Consider the following 25,036-nt stretch of genomic DNA (forward strand, 5'->3'; position numbering starts at 1 on the left):
TGTAAGCTAATTTAGCAGCCATTGTCATACACAGGACAGCTAGACTATTGTCATTAACTCACTATTGCTCTTTCATCTTTTTTTTTTCTGATTAAAAAATTTGGAGAGTCAGAATCTCACATGGTCAAGTGCCTGAATGCCTTTGTAGTGCTCATACAGTGGATAACTGATTGATACCGCTTTTAATATTGGCAATGATTTTTAATCTTGTCAGAATTGTCATCAGCAGAAAAGAGTCTCCAGCTAACTAGGTGACTGGATTTTCATGTCTGTTTATGAGCTGGCAGTTGTGGAGCAGAACCTTTTGTTGGGGCTGCTTTTGAGTTTTCCAAATTGGGCTTTGTTCAGGTTGGAATGTGAACATGCCACCATATCAGAGGAGTATGACACATTCACCTTTTTCTTTCAAGTTACAAAGCTTCTACAGAGGAACCTAGGATGCTGGAAACTCTCCCGTCTTTACTAGCCATTTGGGTGCTACCTTGATTTGGATGCGTTTATTTCCTTACCAATTCTTACAAATTGTAAAAGTTGTAACACATCAGATCTTCAGTTAGAGATTAACATAATTAATCTAAATGTTTGCAAATATCAAAATACTACCATATACATAAAAGAAAAATTTATTCTTACAGTGCATTTTTGAAATATAAATATTTGACATAAATCTTTATGAGTAATAATGCGTGTGCACCTACTCTATAGTTTTAAGCCATGGGATTTTTCATGAACAGTTTTGTCAACATTTGGAAAAATATCTGAATGTGTAAAATCCAATGAACTTTAGAAGGGCATTAGAAGAGAGTTTATGTGAAGATTTTAGTATACACAGGCATAAAATATTATAATTTATAAGTAGCTCCTTCAGTGGCTTTCAAAATTATCATTGCCTACATACATATGTAGATTTCAGATTTGTACAAAGATACTATTTTAGATAATATTGGTAATTTTTGACTGATTATTTGCAGAGCTTTTACATATCTATAATTGCTCAAAATTTAAATATAGGTATTGATAGTCAATGTAAGGTAGCAATTAAGTGATATTTTGATTAAGCAAATAAAAAGAAAAGTTATGTTTTATCACTTACAATTGCCATATTTTTCTTGATAAGTTTCTATTTTGCAAAAGCTTGAGTCATCAACTCAGATCATTTCACTTACTATAGTAAAAAGAACTATAACAATGTAACTCATGTCTTTTTCTTAAATACCTGCAGGATAAATTTAGAGTCAATATTCATTCCTGACTTTAAACTATAGACTCTAACATTTGCTCAAGAAAAATGACCCATATTTATTTACAAGAGATTCTCTTTGTCTTGGAGTAAATAATCCTAGAAAAGGACCACTTAAAAAGTATTTAAAAAGAAACATTATTTCGTATTAAATAGTAAAAATAGTATATTTAGTATATTGCAAGTTTATCTTCAAAACATAAAATTGATCATTGAGATTATATTTTATTTTATGTTAATATTTGTTATTCCAACTGTGCTATAATTATTCAAAAGAATGACAAATAACAGTTTTTGTGGGGGGCATAATACATATTTTATGGCAAAGCTTCATGACTGTACAATATTATACCCTTCACTTGCGATCTGCATTTTGCAGCCTAATCACAGAGAGTCATATTTTGTGAAAAATATTTGATGGATTCATTAATTCTCCAAAGGACCTCTCATTAACCTTTTGTTTAAAAAAATTATTGTTCCTTATTCTAGTTGAGATTGTCCTGGTTCTTGGTATGATGAGTGATTTCTTATTGTCTACTGGCTATTTGAAATAGTATGTTTTGGAATTCTGGATCTTATTTAAACCTATTTCAGCATGCTTCCTCTGAGGCATAGCCAGTGGGAAAAATGGAGCACCAAGGCTTGACTGCCACGTGGAGGTGAAAGACCAAGTCCCTCACTTGGCCTACTTCCACGAGGCAGGGGATGGGGTAGAATGGAAGGGAATACTCCTTGCTGCTCAGAAGAGCTGTTTTCAGACAACCTGGCACAGCTCTGCTGTGATAGGGAGGAGGGCACGTCCTTACACTTCTCCATGAGCCCTCCAGTGCAGCTGAGGTTAGATTTAACATTCACCCTCCTCTGGTACTAGCCGGGAGAGGAAGGGGTGTTTCATTACCGCTGGCCAGGGATGAAAGCCCAGGCCCCCTCACGGCCTTCAGCGATGCCTTTGGGTGGGAGGCGGGGAAGTCTCGTTCCCACTGACTGTGGATGAAATTCTGGCTCACCACTTTTTATTTTACCCTGGTGTGTTCGTGGAGGTGGGGCAGAACCCTTCCCTTATAGGAAGCTTTACTTTGGGCTTATTTTGTCTGCTTTCATTGGTATTTCCAATTTGCAATTTCTCCAGAAAAATATAAGAATGATTATGTGAATATATAAATATTCATAGGATATTATGAATGAATATATGTCTGGGATATATGAGGCCAAAAGAAAACCTAGGGAACTCACCACCATATCCTTCGTCAAGTCCCAGGACCCTAATAGGTGTATCTTCTTCTCAACTCCATTTAAAACTCTTTTTGAATGTTTTCTTAAATATGTACTATCCTAGGTTTTTAGCTGTACTTAGTAGGCAGAGTAGAGAGAAATGGGGAAATCCATCTTGATCCAGAGCCAAAAGTCTATCAGATCATCTTTTGAAGAATCCATCATCATGTCAACATCCATTTCTATTTTCTCTTGTTAATGGCTGAAATCCATTAGATCTTGGTGTGGTTTTTTCTTGTGGCCTTGCTTATGATCCTAATGTGTTATCAGCCACTAAGTGATGACATAGATGTTGTTGATACGGTAGTTGATGTGAGAAGAAATCCTAGTAGTAAATGGGTGAAGATGGGGATTGATTTTATAAGCGACCTTTAGTGACTATTTTCATGTTATAGCAAGTTTTGCTTCTCCATATAAAACTTCTCTTAAATTCAGGGAACTCGAATAGTGAAATTTAGGTAATGAAAGTGCTCCATGTTGTACTCCCCCATTACCACAGTCAGCTTTTATCTTCCTGCCCTCATAGTAGAAAATCTGTTCAAATGCTGACATTTTCCATGCTATATGTATTCCCTGGTATTACCATGATGTGATAATTCTGACTTAGCAACATATGTGCTACTCCTACTTAAAGGTTATTTCAAAGTGTGAGAAGTTGGTAAAAATTTGAAAAATAAAGCCAAGATCACAATGTGCTGACATCTCACTCCTTAGAATTGCATCCCCAAATAAAATTCACTGGTCAAAGGATGACTCCTGATTTCTGCTGCAAAATTTCTCTCTAAAAATGCTTTGGAGAAGATCTGGCTTATACATGGAGGTTATGATCAAGAAGAAAATTTAAAGCAAAAGAGACTTATCAAAAGAGTTATTTTTAAAAATTTGCATCTGTTATCCTGATTACCCAACAGTATTTAGATATTAACATTCTGTCCCAACATTCTCTCCTTACATTATACTAAAATCCCATGATGTAAATATCATACATTTTGTGTAGTCACTCATCTGTAAAAAACATTGACTCTGGGCTTGACAACATAATATGGGGCCACACTGGGCAGTTTATTGGCAATAACTATAAAACACATACGTGAGATGAAATGAGTTTGAGACACCACCCACATCCCTTTAATCAGTGATATCAGAGAAGCTGGAGGCAAATGGAGAGTAAAAATACTGGAGGCAAATGGAGAGTAAAAATACACGAATACTGAAATATTGTGCTTCTTTTTATCTTTCTGCAAAATAATAAAGAAGGAGTGAAATGTTGACTGTTTTCCACTAGAAAATTTAGCTTAGAGAATCACACAATGATGAGTCTCTCTCAGTCAAAGCTGCCATGGAGCTTAATAAAGGCATCATTTTACAAGATAAATTAAAGCAAAATCAGTGTTCCTTCAAAGTACCTGCAAAACATAGGTTGATAGAGTTTTAAGATTCCTCCATGCTATATACATGTTGAACACAAAGATATAATATGAGGGCCTCATGCTTTAAGACAAACTACATGAAAAATGTTTGTCTGAAATAAATTCATATGGAGGAATGTTTGGGAAACTAGGAATGGTAAGAGCAAGCTGAAGGGAGTGTGATAACTTTGTGGAGTAAACTCCCAGTCCCTCACAACAATGAGTCTACCACTAGATGAACATCTGGTGGGCCAGTTGTGAACAGAGGAAGGTTTGGACCACTAGTGACCTTTCATGACTACCTGTCCTTTTCCTCTGTAGTATTTATCACTGTATAGATTGCACTTTGTTTATGTGATTCTTTGATTAATGCCTCTTTCCCATATATAGACTGTAAATGCCATGGGCTATATTTTTATAATGCTCACCGTTATATCCCCAATTCCTAGCCCAGCCCTAGGAACAATAAATATTTGTTGAATGATTTCATAAGTGATGGATCAGTTTTTTCGTTTCTACATGGCTCACCAGGTTCGTATGTTAAGCCAACAGACTTGGAAGACTTGTTCTAGAATCTCTCCCAGGTTCTAAGAATGAGATTCCTCTGCCCTGAGATAGTTGAGGACTAGGAATTGTGGGGAGCACATTGGGAGGTGTGGTCCTAATGGAAGATGAAGATGAGGACTTTAAGAGGTAATATTTTTGCAGAAACAATTCTGTTTTTAGAGGGAAGCCTGCCTTTCTATATGTCAGGGTGAACTTACCTTTTCCTGGTGAATTCAGAACAGAACCTCTGATTTTCTTTATAGTGTTGCTTGCTTGTGGCTTCAGGGCTATAAATTTGAAGTTGAAATGCTTGAAATATGCTTTTTTCTTTTCTCACATTTGTGGTCACTTTTAAAAATGTATGCAAATTTTAACCGGTCCCTGATGATCTCAAGTTGGTTGTAACATCAAAATGGTACTTTAATGTCCTGTCATCAGGTAAATCTGATAACCAAAGAAGTGTCCCTGTATTTATTCCATGGCTTCCCATGTCCTAAGCTTACCACCTATTACTTTTCATACCTAGACTGAGAAGCACATGAGATGCTCTGAAAACTGAGTCTACCTTTCCTCGCACAGATATTTATCTTTTCCTGAAGTGGTCTTGGAAGCTAGTTTCAGATAGCAAAATGTGGGGAAACCCCAGGAAAGTTGCCTTCATGCACAGACACACTCCATTTCTAGTGGAATCGTATACTAAACATTCCCATATGTGGAATAAAATCATGTCATGTTTCAGTTCAGCTTGTGTTCATTACTCGTAGGAAAAGAAAGCAGTTTATCCCATGACTGTCAAGAACAAACTTGAGCTTTAAAGACAAGATGGGAGAATGTTGATATTAAGTGACTTTTTTCCATTTACTTAAGAATGAGAAAAGCAACAACAGAGAGAAAACTATTGTGATATCAGATACATATGAACTCAATTTTATAGACGAGTGAAAAATTTTAGGGTACATTTATGAAACAGTACCTAATTACTAGGGTTGCAACCTGGAACAAAGTACAGTGGGCAGAAAATTTCAGGCAGCATGATAAAATGTGCCCAGGAAAGGAACACCTCCTGTGCTGATGTCCAGGAGGACTCCGCTCTTCCCTGTGCAGGTAGTAAGAAATCACCCCATGCCCACAGGACTCTTGCTTGGTTAGCTCTGCAATGAATAGGTTTCACTCTGCAGGGACAATTATGTATAGAATTAGATTTGATCCCATTTACACAGCCAAATAAGGCTATGGAAGCTCAATGTGCAATGAAGAAAGGAAAGTAAAACCTCAGAATTAAAATACAGGTCTGTTAAAAATTTAAGTCACACTAGGTTAATATAAACAACTGTTTGGTGCTTTTAAAAATAAAATCTGGAACATGACATAATCTATGTGGACTATCATAAAGTGTTATATATGATGAGTTTGGACACATGAGTGGTAGGGCATGGCCCTAAGTACCAATGTATATAGAGAGAGTGAGTAAACCTCTGACTTTGGCATTATTTATAAGGTTTTCTTCACTTGGAGCCTATAAGTGCATTCTTCTCTGCATTTTTTTCATTGTCCACAAATTGGTTAAAGAGAAAAACAATTGTTTTATATGTTAATAAACAGATTGTACCACATGATTCCATCTAATTGCCATTGAAACCTCAAAATATCCTTTAAGAAGCCAAATAATAAAGTACACAGATAGGTAGAGCATTCTCTATGCAAAAATGTTGCCAAGTCAGTCTCTGATTGAGACCGTTTGACAATGGTAAAGAGCACAGGTTTGTGGGCTGTAAATGAAGGGTGAATCCTGTATCTGCCACTTGCCCAAGTGGGACCATGAACATAGTATTTAACTTCCCTGTAAAGCGTTCAACAGTAAACTGTTACGCTATTCCAAGATTTAAATGAGAAAAGGCCTATAAAGTTCCTGGCTCCATACCCAACACATGGTAGCATATATATGCTGAATAAATGCCTCATTTCTTCTTCCCACCAAACTGCATGCTGCACCTGTGCACACGTTCCCTTTCATAGGTGAAACCTACTTGGGGTTTTAAATAATGTTAGCAAGAGAAATGGTCTGGTATCCTTTAAAAACCAAAGGATTAACTCTTCATCCCTAGGGTGCTGATTTAAGTGACATACTACATAGCTCAAATTAAGAACAGTTTGGTGTATATTATCACATATAAGACACACAGTGATCCTGAGAGGAATTTAAGAGATTAATACCCAGATTTTACAGATGAGAAAACTGGGGCTCAAGAAGTAAGAGACTTGCCACAATGAAACTTACCAGTGGGAAGCTAGGCCTGGTACCCAGGGCTCCTGGCCACCACTCAATGTATTGGAAGACTAAGGTTCTTTACCATGAAGACAGACTGCTCACGAATCAGATCCAGGTTTTGCTACAGTCTAGATGTGTGACTCTGGGTAAGTTGCTTCAATTCTCTGTTCCTCTGTTCCTCAGTTTCCTTATTGAGAAAATAATTACAATAATATTCTTATTTTCGTAAAGTTGTCATAAAATTTAAAATGCAAGTTACTAGTTACAAACTAAAAGATGTCTGGAGCAAAGTAAGTTCTTGATATATTAGTTATTATTTAAGTCCCCGTGTTTTCTCAGCCTCATGAGGCTACCTCAACAACAGTCCATGCTTAACAATTTTTGAAATAAAATCTGAGCATCCTGTCCTAGGATTAAAATTAATCTTAGATGTTCATTTTCTTTCGTTTTTGTTCTCATCTTTACCTACCCTTGCCTAAGACCTATTCCTATATACCAAGACAAATCTGGTATATTTTTTTTGGATGGAAAAAAGTGTCTGTCTGCTTTTTGTAGAAAGAAACTTTAACTCTGTAGGGAATTTCACAAATTGTAATCGGTCTCTATGTTGCTGTCACCCTAGGCACCGACTTCACCCTTGCGGAGCTGGGAATCTGCGAGCCCTCCCCGCACCGAAGTGCCTACTGCTCCGACATGGGGATCCTTCACCAGGGCTACTCTCTGAGCACAGGGTCTGATGCCGACTCCGACACAGAGGGAGGGATGTCTCCAGACCATGCCATCAGACTGTGGGGGAGAGGGATCAAATCCAGACGCAGTTCCGGCCTGTCCAGTCGAGAGAACTCAGCCCTTACCTTGACTGATTCTGACAACGAAAATAAGTCAGATGATGAGAACGGTAGGCCTGCTTCTTAAATCCCTTTTCATGTGCTGGGCTTGCACACTGTGGGGCTTGGGATGCTTTTGTCCTTAAATAAAGAGGCATATAAAAACCATTCATTTTCTTTTAAATCAACGTTGTCTACCCTCTCTGAGCTGAGAGAAAATCAACCAGCAAACCACAAATGCACGAGAAATGAGGAGAGAATTTTAAAATCGCATTTGACAATAGCACAGTATTCAGGCATAGTCAGTTGGTTTTATTAGCAAGTAAATTACATCGCCGAAGAAGCAACTTGATAAACTATGACCTATACCTAGAAATGTCCTCTCTCCACAAGTTTCTAGGTCTTTGTATTGATTTCCCCTTCCCAGTAAATGGCAACCCAGGTTATTTTTTTTCATGAAGATCTCTTAAGAATCCTACCTTATCTTAGACTTTCATTTCCAGGCAGCAATGCCTCATATCCGTATTGAAGATCAAACTTGGAACAGGTGCTCTGGAATTTAATAATGACAAATAGGAAGAGACTTGTCTTCAAAAAAGTATTCTCTTATACGTTTACTTTTCTCCTTGGTACGTAGGTAGGTTAATGGTTTCCCACATCTTCTATCACAAATCACTATTGCTCATCCATCAGCTTTGTAGATGGGTTTTAATGAAACTTTGAAAATTAAATGCTTCCGATCATTAAGCTGTAAATATAGGGAAGCCTAAGCAAGTCATTAAAGCGATAAGGTGCTTATTTGTGGATTTCTTCACAACTCGGAACTATGTCTAATCAAAAGCATCTTTTAAAAACATAAATTCTATTAGGTACAGTTGATTTATGAAGGAAATATCAAATGCTATGTGGTTTGTTATGAATATGTTGTGTGTTTGCTAAAAGAATTACCATTAAAATATTTACAAATAGATCAGTTAAGAATGTTTATATAAAATATTAGGAACTTCTAGAGCAACTTTAAGTATTTTCTTGCATTTAAAAAGAGATAAAGAAATTTGCAGGCAGACAGCTTGTCGTGAATGCAGAAGCATAATTAAATATCATTTAATCTCAAAACTGTTGAAAATACATGATTTCCTAGGTAAGTAGCATATATTAAAAAAGAAGTCACTGTTGCATTTAAATTTATGTTTAATTCTGAAATAATTTATTCTGTGGTGGGGACAAGGGGTTGTATCTTATGCTCCTGTAGCTAATCAAAGTATACTCGCAAGGAAAAATCTATACTTGACTCCTTTTGAATTTTAACACAATTTTGACACTTGGTCCATTCAACACTCTTAGGTACTTATTTGGTAGGAAATTACTTTTAGAAGTTTTCATAAAGGCATACATTGAATCCATTTGCTGATGTACTTTTTCAACTTCAGTGTGTATCAGTTACTATTTAAATGGAAGCAGTTTGATTGCCTAATAAATAAAATCACTCGTAATCCAAGAATTTATGGCACATTTTAAACAACGTATTTTAGAAGATCTTTGGTGGTTGGTATTCTCACTGGTCACATGGGCACCATCTATTAAGAATTATTTATACGTACTTATAGAACTTGTACCCTGTCTTTTTTAGGCTCTATACATCTTAAAAATTCAACTTATAACAGGAGGTTTCCAGTGAAGCAGAGGAAGCAAAAATGCTTGCCTTGAATTTACCGAGAGCTATTATGGATGCATAGGAGTATTTTATAATTAATGGTAAATTTGGTAGATCAATAATAGTCTTTTTTTTTCCAATATTATTTGAAACTTCATATTTGAACAATTCTCACCTCAGAGGATTCTGTACAAATCCCTATAGAAAATAAACCCTGAGCATTCACTATCTCAATATTTTTTCCTGAAATGCTAGTTATAATGCAGTCAGAATTGTGTACAGAAAAGTGTACTCAGAAGTACTAAGCAACTCTTTTGTGCTTGTGTCTGGCAGAGCACAAAGGGGAAAGGGAAATCAGAGTCCAAGCTTAGGTGATAGATGGTTATTTTAAAATGTACAGATAGAATGTGTTTCCTTTTCTCTTTTTTAAGTTTTTCAGTATCTCACATATTCAGAAAATGTACCTAATGCATGTGCCATTCTCATTTGGGGCCAGAAATAAAAATAAGAAATTTTACACGTGACATCATAAACTCTTCCAGCAAATAAAAAGTAAGGTGCAATCCACTCGGTAGGCCAAGGTGTTAACTTCAGTAAACTTCTTGCTCTTTCTCTTTGACAAATTCTGTTTAGCTCACAAAGAAATCAATGTGTTTTCACATCACTGATTTTATGAAGTTCGGGAATGTATTATCATATAGATTGACAGTTGCCCCACTGGTTCCACACCACAGCATGGACACTTACAAAGCCATCATTAATTTCTCACACTTGTACCCTGCAATGACTTCCTCCATAATAAACACTCTGTCCTTCAGAAACAAATCAATAACCTTTTAGGTATGCCTCTCTTGAAGAGGAAGTTAAGGAATCTATACTTTGAGAAAGAAGCCCTCCAATTCAATTTTAGATTTTCAGGATATGTGGTCATAAAATGAATCTATTCTTTGGATCCCATGTATTTGCACTTGATCTTTATGGTGGCGTCTTGGGGTATGTAGATTTTTACAGTACTTGTTTAAAAATCACCCTCAACAATTCCTTTGTGGTTTTGTTTAGTTAGGAAGTGAAGACAAATCTCAAAACCAACTTCTCTTTCTGTAATATGAAATATGTATCCAACCTTCACATTCATGTGAAATCCCGGACTGCCAGCACTTCCTCCTGAACGCTGCTGTGACAAAAATGTTCTCCTAGGGACCTAAAAGTCCCATCACACTGGACACAGATTTATTTGCTCTTTTTTCTTTCCTTATTTTTTATTTTTTTGACTGTGTAGACCCTTCAGGGCTTCCATCATTCACAGCTTACACGCACTGTGTGGCCACCAAATTAACATTTGCTGGCTTGTTTGCTTTAAATAGCTAAAACTCTCACGTTTAGATTCTTATCCCAAGTTCTTTAACTCTGAGGAAACAGTGGCTTGGTTAGTCCTGGCGATGAGAGTTGAGAACAGCTAAGTTTTTGCTGCAGTGAAATTTGACTGCATCTGTATAAAGGGCTTTCCCAGTGACTTTAAATTAGAATCATTTCTTTTTGGGGGTAATATATGTCCCACTTAAAATATGTCCTCTTTGAGGCCCTTTGTATCACCTGAGTTATGGAGAAAATGGGGCAATTGCTAATACACAAGAATAACTAATTGCCTTCTTAAAAATGCGGAATAGCACATGCTGTAAAAAATCTGGTCTGTGTGCTCTTGACTCCCTCAGGCAGTTTCTTCACCTTGGGGACTTAAAAATACCCTTGAGGTTTTTTTTGTTTTTTGTTTTTTACAGCATAGTTCTAGTTTCAGTTTCAGTTATTTTATTGGAAATCCAGAAAGAAAATGAAAAGGAAACAAAAAAAGTTAGCTTGACTATGGGATAGGGAGCCAGAAATTACAGAAAAATAACTCTGCCCTTGGTTAAAGCTCTAAAAAAATATCCTTTCCTTTCTCTCTATTCCCACACTAAGTAAATAAGGACACTGTTCATTTTCATTTGTTGCCATTTGGGAAATTTGTAATTCTCATAATGTACTTTGAGGTTGAAAATATAAAGGTTGGGTTAATTCCATTGCATTTCATGAAATGCTTTTATAAAACAAGCTGGCTCTAGGCACATAATGGATTTGTGTAAAGTGTATTTGTGGAATACAGATTCTAGTAGATTGTGCATCCTCTTGGCAAAGGTCGGAGGTGTTCCTGTCTCCTCAGGGGGCTTGAACACACCCAGGACTCACTGTATGGTAATTGAGACAGGAGGTGTGAACTCTGAGGGGAGGGAGGAGCTTCCTTAGTACCAGGAACAAGGTCTGTAGGTTGTTACGGCCAACCATGTTGCATTCATTAGTGCATTTCTTAAATCCTCTTTCTTTCTCTTCAAAAAGCAGCACCTCAATACATTTTACATTAGAGTGCCTTGTAAGTAAACAAATCCAGGAACTGCTAGTGGGTTCTGTTTCTGCCCCACTCTATTGCTCTCACATACTCTTAAATTTATTTTGTGTTTTATAATGTACTCAACTCCTTTCTTCGCCCTCATCCCATATGAAAAATTACAGAGAATGCCTGGCACAGATATAAAAACTTACTATAAGCACCAGATAATTATTGCCAAGGGCTCATAATTTTGCTCTTAAAGTCAGGAATAAGAGTAATAGAAGAGGTAGCTACAAAAATCATACAGTAATTTTTGGCTGTAGTTTTGACATTGATATAGGGATATCTTCTTTTCCAGCAAAACTTTATGGAAAAAACTTCCATGGAACCTTAAGAAAATATAGTCTCACTTCCTTAAAAATAAAACACAAGGCATGAAAGAAAGCAATGAAACTTTACCATTTTGATGACAATTATTTCAAATTGTGTTTTTAAGCTTTATTTTTTTTTATACTTGCAAATGTGAAAGAGTAACATTTATAAGGAAGAATGTGAAATGAGTTATCATGGATTAGAAGGGGAAAATAAATAAGAACAAAATGTCACCTGTCAAAAGGTTCTGTCTTGTCTATTCCTAAATGAAGGGATGATCTGAATTTAATAACTCTTTCGATTTCCTAGAAGTTCAGATATTAGAGGCTATTCAGGCACCTTATTTTATAAAAAGCTTATTAATCAGAGTTTTAAATATACGATTATCTCAGTGCTATAATACAACTGATAATAATATAGAACCAGAGGCAAAATTTAGGAATATTGCATTTTCATGGCTTAATACATAAGCAAGTGAAAGGATTGATGTTTTGCAAACGGACTTATATGAGACTTTAGAGATTTAGGTTTTTGGTAAATTAAGCAATGCTTACATTATTTTAAAGTAGAGCAGAGTACTTGAATGAGCCTAAGAGTATGTGCCTGATTTTAGTACTGCATGTTCCAGATTATAAACTTTAGTGGCATGGTTTTTAGTTATTTATATATTTCTTTCTTTCCTTTGGTGGTTTCTTTCATGTTTGTTAATGCTCCCAGGGGCCATCAAGCAATAGCTCTATTCAATAAATACAATAAATAAAATGAAGCAGTAAGCCTTACTTTTGGCAAGGGCAGCCTGATTATTACACATGTAATCTCCAGGCCTTCGGGGAGACATTGGGCTTGGTGGATAATCATTTGGATTTAAGCTGCTGAGTTCCCGATATCTGTACATTCACTTCCGTTAAGTAGCAAAAGCAGGAAATGGTTGAGAGGCAAAATGTTTCTGTCAGTTCACAACTGGAAGTCTCCTCCCTCAGAAAACTCAACTTTTTGGCTTATTGTTTTCCTGACTTTTCAATTTAGTTGTTTGTTGAGGATCAAATTAAATGTAAACTTTGGGTGAGCGGTAATCAACTATTGAGGCCATAAATAAAACGAGTTAAAGCTAAGAAAGTTGATGGCATAAATTTTCTCCAGACAACTGAATGGGAGGTGGGCCTGTGTGGAAAATAATATCAAATGAAAAGGGGTTTGAGAAGTGCATGTGAGAAGTAGTGAGACATTTCACGTACCCATTCTGAAACTTAGGCATAGTGAATAGAAGGAGAAAATTTCAAATAATAGATTTGTAAATAGGATAGAAATTGCAGGTATGTCAGTAGTATGTATATATCCTTATACACAAAGGTATAGTTTGTGGAACGTTAACTTGGGTTTGAGGAATGTTAACGGTCAAAGGTAGAGGTAGAGATTCATGGCATAGTCATTAACAGCAGAAATTACAGATTGTAGTCCATGAGTTATTTTATTTGGTCGGTACAGTGTTTAAAAATTTTTATACTACTAACCAACATTTTAGAAATGGGAGATACCAAGTTAGAAAATTTTAGGGGGGGGGCTTCTCTCAAAATAGACAAGTCCCAGTAACACTTGTCCGATACGCCCTCTGGACAAATTGGGTTAGTAGCAGTGCTAAATCCACCCGTGTGATCTGGTTCACTTGGGCTTGCTCCAAGCTACCCCACTTCCTTAACGTCTGCCTTTGTTGGCCCTGGTGAAAGTCTTTGTAGACACTTGAGTTGCCAGCGTTGACCTATGTACACACTTGAGGGAAACCAGAGATAAAAAATGTAGAAAGAATGCTGGAAGCCAGCAATTTTAGCTTAGTTTAACATGTGTTTAGAATAGTGATATTACTTTTTTTTTGGAAGCTTGACTCATCTATAAAATGAGTTTAATTTTTCTTTACCAAATTTCCAAAATAGTTTTAAAGGGTTCAGAAAAAATTAATACAAATGAATTGAATTTGGAAATTAAGAAAGTAATCGTGTGTGGGGGGTTGGGTATGGTAAGTGGTGCTCCGCTATCTGCATCCTCCAATGTAGATACCCAGAAATACTGAAAAATAGAAGTCAGAATCTCTATTTTAACACATATGCTTAAAGCTATTTTAATGTTAGAAGTATGTAGGTGGACTTTTAGGAAATAAATGGAGGGAAAACCTACTTTAAAAACTTAAGCTGCTTCAGCTGATTGAGGAAAACCCCAGGGCTTTTCAGGAGGAAGCCATTTAATAGAGGAAAATGACTTTGTACTAATTATGTTCAGTTTTGATCGGGCAAATCGTTTATGGAGTCTGATACAATGAAGTGTAAGACAATAAAGCAAAGGCTGGAAGAGGAAAGTACAGTGCTATGGAAGTTTCTCTCCACACCCCAGGAGAGAAAGACCTGAAGTAGTTTGGGTAATGCAGAGTTGGGAACAGGTGAGAGTGAGCAGGTGCTCCCCAAATTAGGGAATGTTCCTCTACAACTGGATATGCAGGATACCCGAGTTTATTCAGGGATGGCTCTTACCGTGCAATGCATTCCCAGTCCTCTTCGCATCCCAAGGATATTTGTGAAGGGAAATAGTCATTGAAATATAGGCATGTTTGCTAATGGAAGGGGCTGAAATATTTGAATTAGCATTCTTTGGAACCTCCATTCATGGAGGTTTAAACTGGCCTGAGGGGAATAGAAAAGGTCCACACTAGAACAGTATTTCTGCTTGTGTTAAACATAAAAAAAGGGGCATGGACTTATGGAAAGAACAAGTCACAGGAGGAGGTTTGGAAAATATTTCCTTATCATGAATTTTCTGCAAGAAATACACTAGCACACATTCACTGATCCAAGGGATCTTAGAAATGAATTTCTAAAAAAAGAAAATTGGTATTTGGAAGGTAATGGACATTAGTTAAATATGCATGTTTTAATACAAATGATGCTGATGAAACTATATTCTTTTTATTTAATATGGATGTAAAGCAGCTAAATGATCTCTGATGAGAAGATACTTTAATTTGGAGCATATTCATTTTATTTCTGAAAAGATTTGAGGAGTGGCTACTGGATGTTTAGCACTATACAAAACCATTGTGGGCGTCTGTGTTTTGTTTGCATGGGAGGGGAGAGTTCACTTGGGAGGAGGGATGTTATTGAGACATCAAGAAATAGAAATTGACCAAATTCTAGTGAGGTGGTAATGCAAGGCCATGTAAATGCCAAATGAGTAGTGTAGATATTTTGTAGTTTACAGTTTCCGGGGCAAGAGAGAAGGGAACACCTGAGCCAACCTTCTTTTGACTTGAACTCTGGGTAATCTTAGACTAAGGAGCTTTCCCTTTAAAGCCTGAAGTCCCTATTATAATTCTGCTGTCCTATCCACATAAGTCAGAATGCATGTAAAAGGGCCGCTCTCTCAGTTCCCGCTTCAGAACCATTACCTCCTGGGAGTCTTGAACTAGTTTGAGTCTAACAGAAATCATATTTGATTTGGTGGGGGGACTGATTTCTCTGCAATATAAAATCTATTATTTTATGTTCCTCCTCCCTTCTCAACTCTTATCTCTTCCCCCCCAGGACTCTATCTCCCTACCCTCAAGGCCCAGTCACCTTATCAGTGAGCTAATTTCTTTATTATTTCATTCTACCCTCTATTAAAAGTAGCGAGGTCATGTTTCTGAAACATGATTTGAACATCATGATTCACTGGGGTGCACGAAAAAAATGAAAACTTATATTTATATTTACTTTTCTGTTCATTTATCCTTTAAAATTTCTATTTTTGTGTATGTTTTATAATGCATGTCACAGTATATGTACACAGACATTTGTGATAGATTACATAAATGCAGAAGTGTATACATTGGAAGTGTGTCTACAAGTTTTGTATTGATAAAAATATATGATAAAATGTTAAATGACTGTTGTTTTAGACCTTTTATTTCTCAGGAGATGAAGTCTAAGCAGCCAGTCTCTCCTCACAGTATTTGGATGGTCCATTGTCTTGTGGTGACCCTATTAGTTTGTTCCTCTGATTGTTCATGGCTCTCTGTACTGATCAGACTTTACAATTTTTTATTCTTCTCTCAGTTCCCTATGTCAATTTTCACTTCTTATATGGATAAATAAAAATAATGACTTTGATGTTTATTGAAATAAGTAAGCACCTCTGTACTTTTATAGAGAAATTCCTGTCTATTCTCAGTAGGGAAATAAGAAAATAAACAGCACCTATGTCAGCAGACTGGTACATTATGGGCAGATTTGAAGAAGTGGAGTTTTAATTAGGTTGTAAATGAGGGTTAGAGTTTATATGAGTAGAAATTACATGATGGATTTTCCAAATGAAGAAAAGCCAATGTGTGCGGTGGCTGGAGGCCAGGCAGGTGGTACAAAGATGATGATTTTTCAGGTATATTCTCTTCCAAAAAATTCCAACTCAGACTAATGGCAACATAGTAATTTTATTGCAGAGCAGTAGAAATATATCAATAGAGGTATAAGAACCAGATGACAAGGACCTTTGAGTTTCATCCTAAGGAATTAAGTGCTGACCAAGAAGTCATTAGAAAATTACTGAAAGTTATTGGAGCAGGAACTGATGGAGTTTAGGGAGCATATGATTAAAGTACACAAGTGTTTGGACAGTAAGGTCACAAAATTAGAAGCAGTGATATAAGAGAAGGAAGCCGTAATCTAGGTAGGAGGACCTAAGAAATCCCTGGAGTACAGGCATTCCTGCTTATTGGCATATCAGTAGGAGAAATTAACCCCTGATGAGTGCTGAATATCTGTAATTAAGATACTAACACATAAAAAGCATCTAATCTGAAGCTCGTGGATTACAGAGAATGTTCCTCATGAGTAATCAATCTATTATGCTTGCGCCTGCACATACAGTACAGTATAACAGCGGGACTCCAGTGTATATGCTACTTAATCAAATGATTAAATAATAAAACAGCATCAAATATTGCTATGTATGAGGAAAAAGCTCATAATATTATTTGAACAGTGTGTTGCATGTGAACTATTCTAGGTTGATTAACAGTTCCTTGAAGATGATTTCTGTTTCTATGCCCTTATTGCTTCTTCTGGAGTCATAGTCTCATGCAGTTTATTATAAGTTCTCCTGTATCTGTAGTTAGGTCTTCCTTCTCCTCCCTAATATTGCATTTTTATCTCTCATGTATGTATTTTTAAAAATCAGATTTAAAAGGGATATCTTTATTTTTCTTTCAGGCTTTCTACTTGTTTTTATTATTTCCTTTTTTCTTTTTCATTATGTTTGTTCTTTAATTTTCTCATTTTAACTTTTAGAATATATTTAGTTATTTTTTTCCTAACTTTTTGAGATGAGTATTAGGTTTTGGTACTTTCAGTCTTATTTAATAAAAGCAAACATGTTTACTAGATCTCATAGTATTTGCTACAAAGCAGTTTCCTCTTAATTGCTTCCTAAAGATTCTTAGCCATCTGGACTTCCAAATAAAATAGAATCCTAATGTTACCAACTTTTTACCTTAATATTAATAATTGCTCAAAAATTGTAGTTTTTTATTGTAATTTTTATGATGTCCAAAATAAGGTATACATATGTTACATTTTTACATATATTTACATATATCAATATACAGCATATATCTACTAGGAGTAAATATAATATGTGTAAAAATATGTAACAGTATGCAAAATATATCTAAAATACATGAAACTTCATGTATGTGATATCAGTCTATTTATGGGGTTGGCATCGTGGTTTTTGCACCCTATGTAGCCTTGCTTTCTTTAGTAAATATAAACATTTTTTCCATGGTATTAAACATTTCCTGCAATAGTTAAGAGATACAGAGTACTCCTTTAGCATAATATATCTCCTCCATTTCCTTTCATAGGACATTTAACTTATTTTTTTTTCAGAAGTAGTAAAGAACAGTGCAACAGATAAAATCCTTGTATCTAAGTTCCTGTGCATATTAAAATTCTTTCCTTATGATAAATTCCTGACATATTTAGACATACATGATTATGTAAAATTGTAATCTTTTTCAACCAGTTTTCTTATAGGGAAGTTTACCCTTGCATCAACTCATTATAACAATGATCCAGTACACACAGTAGCACTCAAGAGTCACTAGAAACTACATTAATATTTTTCCTCTTTATTAATGAAAATATTTTTATTCTGGTTTTCCTTTGAGTATGAGTGAAGCTGAGCAACTCTCATGTGTTTATCATCTATTTGCATTTCTTATTTTATGATTTATGTTTCTTTTCCAGATGAGAAGGTGTTGGAATGATTCTTCTCATTTTTTAGTTTGTATAAACTTCTCACAATGCCTACAGTGATTCCAGAATAAGTCCTATTGTACTTTGTTATCTGTATACATGGTCCAGAATCTTCATTTACAGGTGTGCAAAATCACTTGACTACATTCTGAAAATCATGCAACTTATTTTCTGTAGGATGGAACACTGTACATATATATGGTCTTGACCTGGAGCTCTCAGAATCCATTTAATCCATCAGGCTTGAAAGATGGAAGAAAAAAAAAAAAAACATTTAAAATGGCTGCATTAACCAAAGACCAGCTAGCTCTGAGTGGGGTAGGGAATTTTTTTCCATATTAAATATTTCAGCTGTTGTTCAGAATGCAGGACTTTATTTCAGATTGTTAATTTATAACAAACCAAGGATAGAATTGCATTCCACATGATGAAAGGAAATTCACATCTGCTAAGACAATCTGCAAGGCACCTTGAGGAGATAGAATCGAGTAAATGATGTTTTAAATATTCTTAAAACTTTCTCCTCTATGGTGCCTTTGATTCAGTGAGGGTAGTAATCATAAACACAGTGGTATCCCAGCTATTGGTAGTTTTACAAATAGGTAGTTTTGCATGCAAGATAAATATCTTAGTCCATAAAGAAATACTCTGAAAATAATCATGTGGAAGCAATTACTGTTATAATAAGCATATGGCTCTGCTAATATAGAGTGTTGCTTAATAATTGATGTTATACAAAAAGAAGAGAAGAAAAAGTTCTATATTCTGGGGCATCCCCTTGTACATGCAGAATGGAAAAGACCCTAGTGAAATGCAAAACAATTAAGAGAATACAGGCTGTCTTCCACTTCCGCTGATACACATTTATGGCTGTGAACAACAAGGCACATCGGGAAGGCAGGAAGTATACAAATCAACTTAATCTGTCCCTCTGTGGTATTTCAGGCCCTCTACAATATAGTACAATTTTATGTTTTTAGCCCTTGCTCCCGCTTCTCCTCTAAATATATTTTCAGCTCCAGCCTAACTGGGCTTGGTATTTTTTTCCAGAGCACATTCTTTCCTCCCCTGGGTCTTGTTCATCCTGTTCCCTTTGCTTTCATTATTATTCCCAAACCCACCCATCTATCATATTCTCATCCATCATCAAAGAATTATCTTAGACACCAAGTCCTTATGAAACCATTCTGGTATCTTTATACATGAAGTCCTTCCCATTTCTTTGAATTCTTAACTCTTATTTATCCATTTCTTTTGTAACTTAGAACTGGTAAAGCCTTCAACAAAGTTGGGAAGTAGACGATTTGAGATACATTTTGGAGACAGTATATACAGAAGTTGATAATGGTTTGAATGTAGGAACCAATGAAAAAGCCATCAAGAATTTCTGACATTAGCAATTGAATGGATTCCTAAGATAGAGAATACCTGGAGAATATAGGATTTGGGCCCTGACCAAGAGGGTTATTTTGGGCATTACCTTCCTACTTGGATGTCTTATGTTATGCAATGTGGACATATGTACAATTATTCAGAATGGAACCTAGAGGAGGGGTCTCAAATGGAGACAGCAGTTTGAGAATCAACAGCATAAGAGTAGTCTGCGTATATCCAATGAGCTCACACAAGGAGAAAGGCAGAGAAGAGAAGAGGACCAAACACACTTCAGTGCTCTTAAATGTTGGGTAGAGGAGAAGAGACACTCAAAAAAGACTGAAAACAATCTGGCTTGCACATAGTGATTCTGTCTTCATTCTTGCTTATGTGGTTTTCTTTAGGGCTTCTAAAGGCATCCAGTTTTGGTGTGGCTGCGTAATCTCTCAATACAAAATCTGTTTCTCTTCTCTCTGTGACTGTTATTTCAGACAAAACTGGGTGAACTTGTGTCTTACAGGAGAAAGAGAGAAAGAAATTAATTTAAAAAGGGGTAGTGGACCAGGCACATAAATAAATGAGATGAACTTCTTCATATGACTAGTAAACGGATCTCTAGGGCAGTTTCAAAATGTGTTAATGAGTGACAACATTTAACTGTAAATTTTTACTGCATGCAAAATGGTTATTGAGTACCTATTATGCATGAGGCTTAGGATATATTAGTAAACAAACTAGAAAAGGATGCCTACCATCTCAGAACTTAAATTCTACATGGAGAGATGGATAATCAGACATGAAAAAAGAAAGAAAAAAGGAAGGGAGGAAGGGAAGGAGAGAGGGAGAGGAGAAAAAAAAAGCTGGAAATGAATAAATTCCATGAAAAAATTAAAGTGTAGAATAAGGGCAATTGGGAGTATGTGGTTGTGGTTTTGCGGTATTATTAAATACGATGCAGGGTGTCAGAGAAGTCTTCTTTGAAAAGCTAACATTTCAACAAATAAAACTTGAAGGTGGTAAGGAAATTGTGAAGGAGAATTAAGCATGCCAGTTTCTAGTGTTATGGCATCCTCGCAGATGGAAGAACTAGTGCAAAGACTTTAATGCAAGAATATTCCTAGTGTATTCAAGGAAGTCAATGTAACTGCAGCAGAATGCAAATCAGGAAGCATGATAGAACATGATGCTGGGAAAGACAAGGAATCGCCCCTTAGCATAAAGAAATGGGTGCGATTGGGGGGGTTCAGACACTATAATGTGTCCTATTAAAACACAGGAAAGGAAGAACCGGTTTATAATGCACTGTAAGAAATCTTGGTGATAGGGACTGCATCTTATTCATGTATGTCTCTACATTGCTTGACAGACTGAGTCCCAAAACTGGAAATGAGATAGAGAGAATAGGAGAGAAGGCAAGAAAATTGAGGAAGAAAAGGGGAAGGAAAATAGGCAAATTCAAAAGGATTAAGAAATAATCGCTTGGTAAAACTACACTTGTTAGGAGACCTAAGTATATTTGTACACATTGTATATTTCCTTTAACAAAAGTTTGTTCCAAAAAAATGACAAAACATTCTAAGCCTTAAAATTAACTAAGTAAAGAAAATAATTGTGGCTTACAGATCATTACAATCCACTCTATAAAGCAAGGTATGAAACCTATGAAAGATATGTTTTGTTGATTAAGAATCAAACTTAGCTTGATTGTATATGTGGCTATGGTTTAATATAAAACCAATGCTTCTCATGCTGAAGAAGCAATAACCGGGTAAATTAACAAACCAGTGAGCAAGGGGTAGGGAAATGACAGGAAGACCATGTCCTACCTTGTGAATAAATATACATCCTGGGTGCAGTAGAGTGTTCCTACTGAAATAGTAAGTTAAGAAAGAGGGATGACTGTACTTTGAAGACACAGGAATGACAATTGATCTTGTACACCTTTGTTTGCTTTTCTGAAATACGTATCAAAAAAAAGTAGGCTCCAAAACATGACTGAGGATCGTTTTCTCTTGGGTCCATCAAGTGGGTTTAATGCTTTAAAAATATCAAAGACTTCTATCACAATTTCCCCTAGGAAAACTATGCCTTCTTTCAACTTCCATTTTATTCCTGTAAAAAAAATCCAAGCAGGTATTATGAAGAAAATACAAAAACTATATACACTCCATGTTACATGTTAATATTGGGAGAATGTATTAACAGGAGAGGCTAGAAACTTTAGGAGAAAAAGCCTGGAGACCTGGATTCTTGTCCTAGTTCTGCCACCTAACTAGCTATGCAGCCGGGACCACAGACATAATCTCACCAGGTGTCAGTAACATTCTTCAGGATACAAACACACTGGGGGCAGGAGAGGGTAGTGTGTCTTTGGAAGTGCAGCGCTCTGGAGTCCAGATAAGGTAAGTTTGAGGCACAGCTCTGTCCTTTATCAGCCCCATGATCTCACTGAGTTACTAAGCTCTAGAAACCTTTGTTTCTCCATCTGCAAAATGGGGATAATAGTTGTACTTCTCTTGTGAATATTACATGAAAGGGAGTGTATCAAGCAGTTAGCAAAGTACCTGGCACATGATAAACACCCCATGCAAGGTACTCATTATTTCCATATTACTGTACTGTTGTTAAAATTTTCTTTGTTGCCATATTTATTCAATTTAGACTGTTTTTAAAATTTATGGATTTATCACATGCAAGTGATTCAACTTGATTACTGGTGCCTCCTTCATAAACCCCTGGCCATCAGGTCATTGGGCAGAAAGGTAAATCCCTGTTCTTGCATTGATCCTGCTGTAACAGCAGTGGGAACTAGATCATTTTCATGTAAAGTGGCCGTCCTTTTTCTGGGAACCTGTCACAAGTGGAAGGTCTGCTTTGTATATTAAAACAGGATTCTAAAAGGTGATTTCATTTGTGCTATCATTTGGTTCTTCAAGGAAAGGGAGTTAATTATTAATTAAGAAGTCTAATCCAGTAAATATGGAGGTGCAACCATCTCAGACTCACAGTTTATGATAAAAGGAGCTGTGAAAGGGATCAAAGCCAATAAGAGCCAGGATGAGCGGAGTGAGGAGCTGAGCAAGAGATGTGGGATGAGATCAAAATATGCAAGAAGCTCCATTGTAGTCTGCAGTGCAGAGCGCCTGTAACTACAGGAGAATGCTGTGGCATCACTCTTCTGAATACAGGTCATCAAACATTTATTGAATATCTACTACATGCTGGGAAATGAAAATACATAGATAAATTTCACATAATCCCTGCCCTCAAGTAACACATCCTAGCAGGAAGAAAGAGACCTAAATGGTAACAGGAGGTAGAATAGCACAGTAATTAAGCACATTTCTTTGAATGAAACGCTCAGGGCATAAAGCTCAGCTCTTCTACTTCCTAGCCTTCAGGACGTAGAAAATTACTTCATCTCTCTGAAACTGAGTTTCTTCACCGATAAAATGGAAGTACCTACCCATGGATTTGTTGTGCAGAGTAAACAAGTAAAATATTGAAATTGGATTGATGCAATGCATACTAATAAGGGCAATAATACAGATTACAGGCCGTAATACTGTTACATGATTAAAGGTTTCACAAAGAAGTTAGTATTTGGACTGGGCTCTGAAGCTCAAAGTTTGTTACAAGTAGAAATGAGAACGGGTGACATCTTGAGCTGAGGATACAACAAGATTGTGAATTCAGACCTGTGAGTATACTTGTATGGTTGGAGAATGAAGAACAATCTCATAACCGAGAAAGCAATGGAAGGGATGGATGGGAGAGAAATTGTCTGGGAGCAAAGAGAAGACTGCAAAGTTCACCCTGGGTGAGCTTTTGGAAAACTTAGAATGGCCTGGTGAAGCATTTTGACTTTACCTAATAAGCAAATAGGGACCACTGAAGGTTACGAAAAAAGGTGTGGCTTGACTGGATTTGCATTTCCGAAAAATTGCTCTGAACGTGGCACCTATACTGGGAGGAGGGCTTGATCCAGAAAGAGGAATTTGAAGGCTAAGGAGTGAATAATGGCCCCAGCTAGGGCAGTGAGGGTGATGACAAGGAATGCAGTGAAGGAAGATTTCAGAGGCAACTTGACAGTGGCCAGCAACTGACTGGAGTGGGCAAAGGTGGGTTCAAAGGGAGACAGGTGGCCCAAAGGTGATTTGGAAGGTACAATCAGGATGGCTACGTTAGAGGAAGGGCAATGAATGAGCTAGGATGAGGAGGACACCTGTCCGGGACACGCAGGTTTGGGTTTGGAAAACACTGAGTTTATCCCTCTCTGTCCTTGTCCCCACCGCAACAAATAGTTGAAAGGCAGAGACACAACAGTGAAGCAGAGGGGAAGTTTGATTTGAATACACTCTGAGGGAGGAGCGGGCCAGTGTCACAATAGACAAAGGCCTCCATCTGTTAGGTGGGAGGCCTATATATTGCATTCTGGTTAGGAATCGCCTCTTGGACTGAGGAGGTGGGGTTATTTGGTTGGCAGGTCCATCTACATAGCCATCCCTCTCCCTGAGCGTGGCCTTTCCCCACGCTGTGTGACTTGGCCGGGTGTTAGTTCCATCCGTAGGGATCTGGTTGGGGAGGAAATTATCTCCCTGCACAGCCTGTGTTGTCTCCACATGGCCCCTGATCTGGGTAGAGTTTGGGCGGCTTCTCCTTTGAGCCTTATCTTCCCCTTTTCTGACTGCTCATGTCTACCTTTCTCCCTAACATTTCTAACAGATTTTCTTGGGCTTTAGTATGAGGATGTTGAATAGGCACTTGGAGATGTTTTAATGGAAATTAGTAGTGCGTAAACCTGGGAAAAGAGTTAAGGAACTATCACCCTTAGGTTATAAGTGGGGCTCCATCAGGGGGAAGATGTCTGGGACAAGGGATGTAGTGACTGGGGCAAAGAACAGGATACTAGAAATGCTGTCTTTTAGGGGGCAGTCTAAGGAAGATGAATCAGTAAAGTTGATGGAGAAAGGATACTCAGAGGAAAGAGGAGTGACTCTGTTCTCTTCCTGCAAGAAAAGACTATAAAGAATACCAAGGTCACCTATGCCATACACTGCAAAGTGTTTAATTAGGAGAAGAATGAGGAGAGGCCTTTGCATTTGACAGCGACAACATTTGATGGAGCATTCTGGAGTGAGGCAGTAGCAGATGTTTGATTAGCATGGCTAATGGACAGGAGTGTAAAGAAAATGAAAGCAGAGATAAGGCACTACATCCTGTACATATGTAAAGATCTTGCATTTCCTGCACTAATGCCTCATATACAGTGGAAGAGCTAACCAGTCTCTTGCTATGTGTATTTTGGAGTCTTCAACTTAAAACAATGACACTAAATGACAATTTTCATCATATTCTGTCCAAGACCTTGATCCAGAGCAAGGATACTTAGGGAGAAGGATACTTAGGGAGAATCTAATGTCTCAAATTAGA

General features: G+C 36.8%; 1 protein-coding gene across 3 annotated transcripts in view; it reads left to right on the forward strand.

The window, feature by feature from the left end:
* Positions 1-25,036, forward strand: part of TENM2 (teneurin transmembrane protein 2) — a 1,165,071-nt gene that overhangs the window by 340,702 nt on the left and 799,333 nt on the right. For all 3 annotated transcript variants that reach the window (XM_057491503.1, XM_036884772.2, XM_036884776.2), the window contains exon 5: positions 7,359-7,634. In XM_057491503.1, coding sequence (XP_057347486.1) covers positions 7,359-7,634 — 276 coding nt within the window. The remainder of the gene's footprint in view (positions 1-7,358; positions 7,635-25,036) is intronic.

The sequence above is a fragment of the Manis pentadactyla genome, chromosome 2 (genome assembly GCF_030020395.1).
Source record: "Manis pentadactyla isolate mManPen7 chromosome 2, mManPen7.hap1, whole genome shotgun sequence".
NCBI lineage: Eukaryota > Metazoa > Chordata > Mammalia > Pholidota > Manidae > Manis > Manis pentadactyla.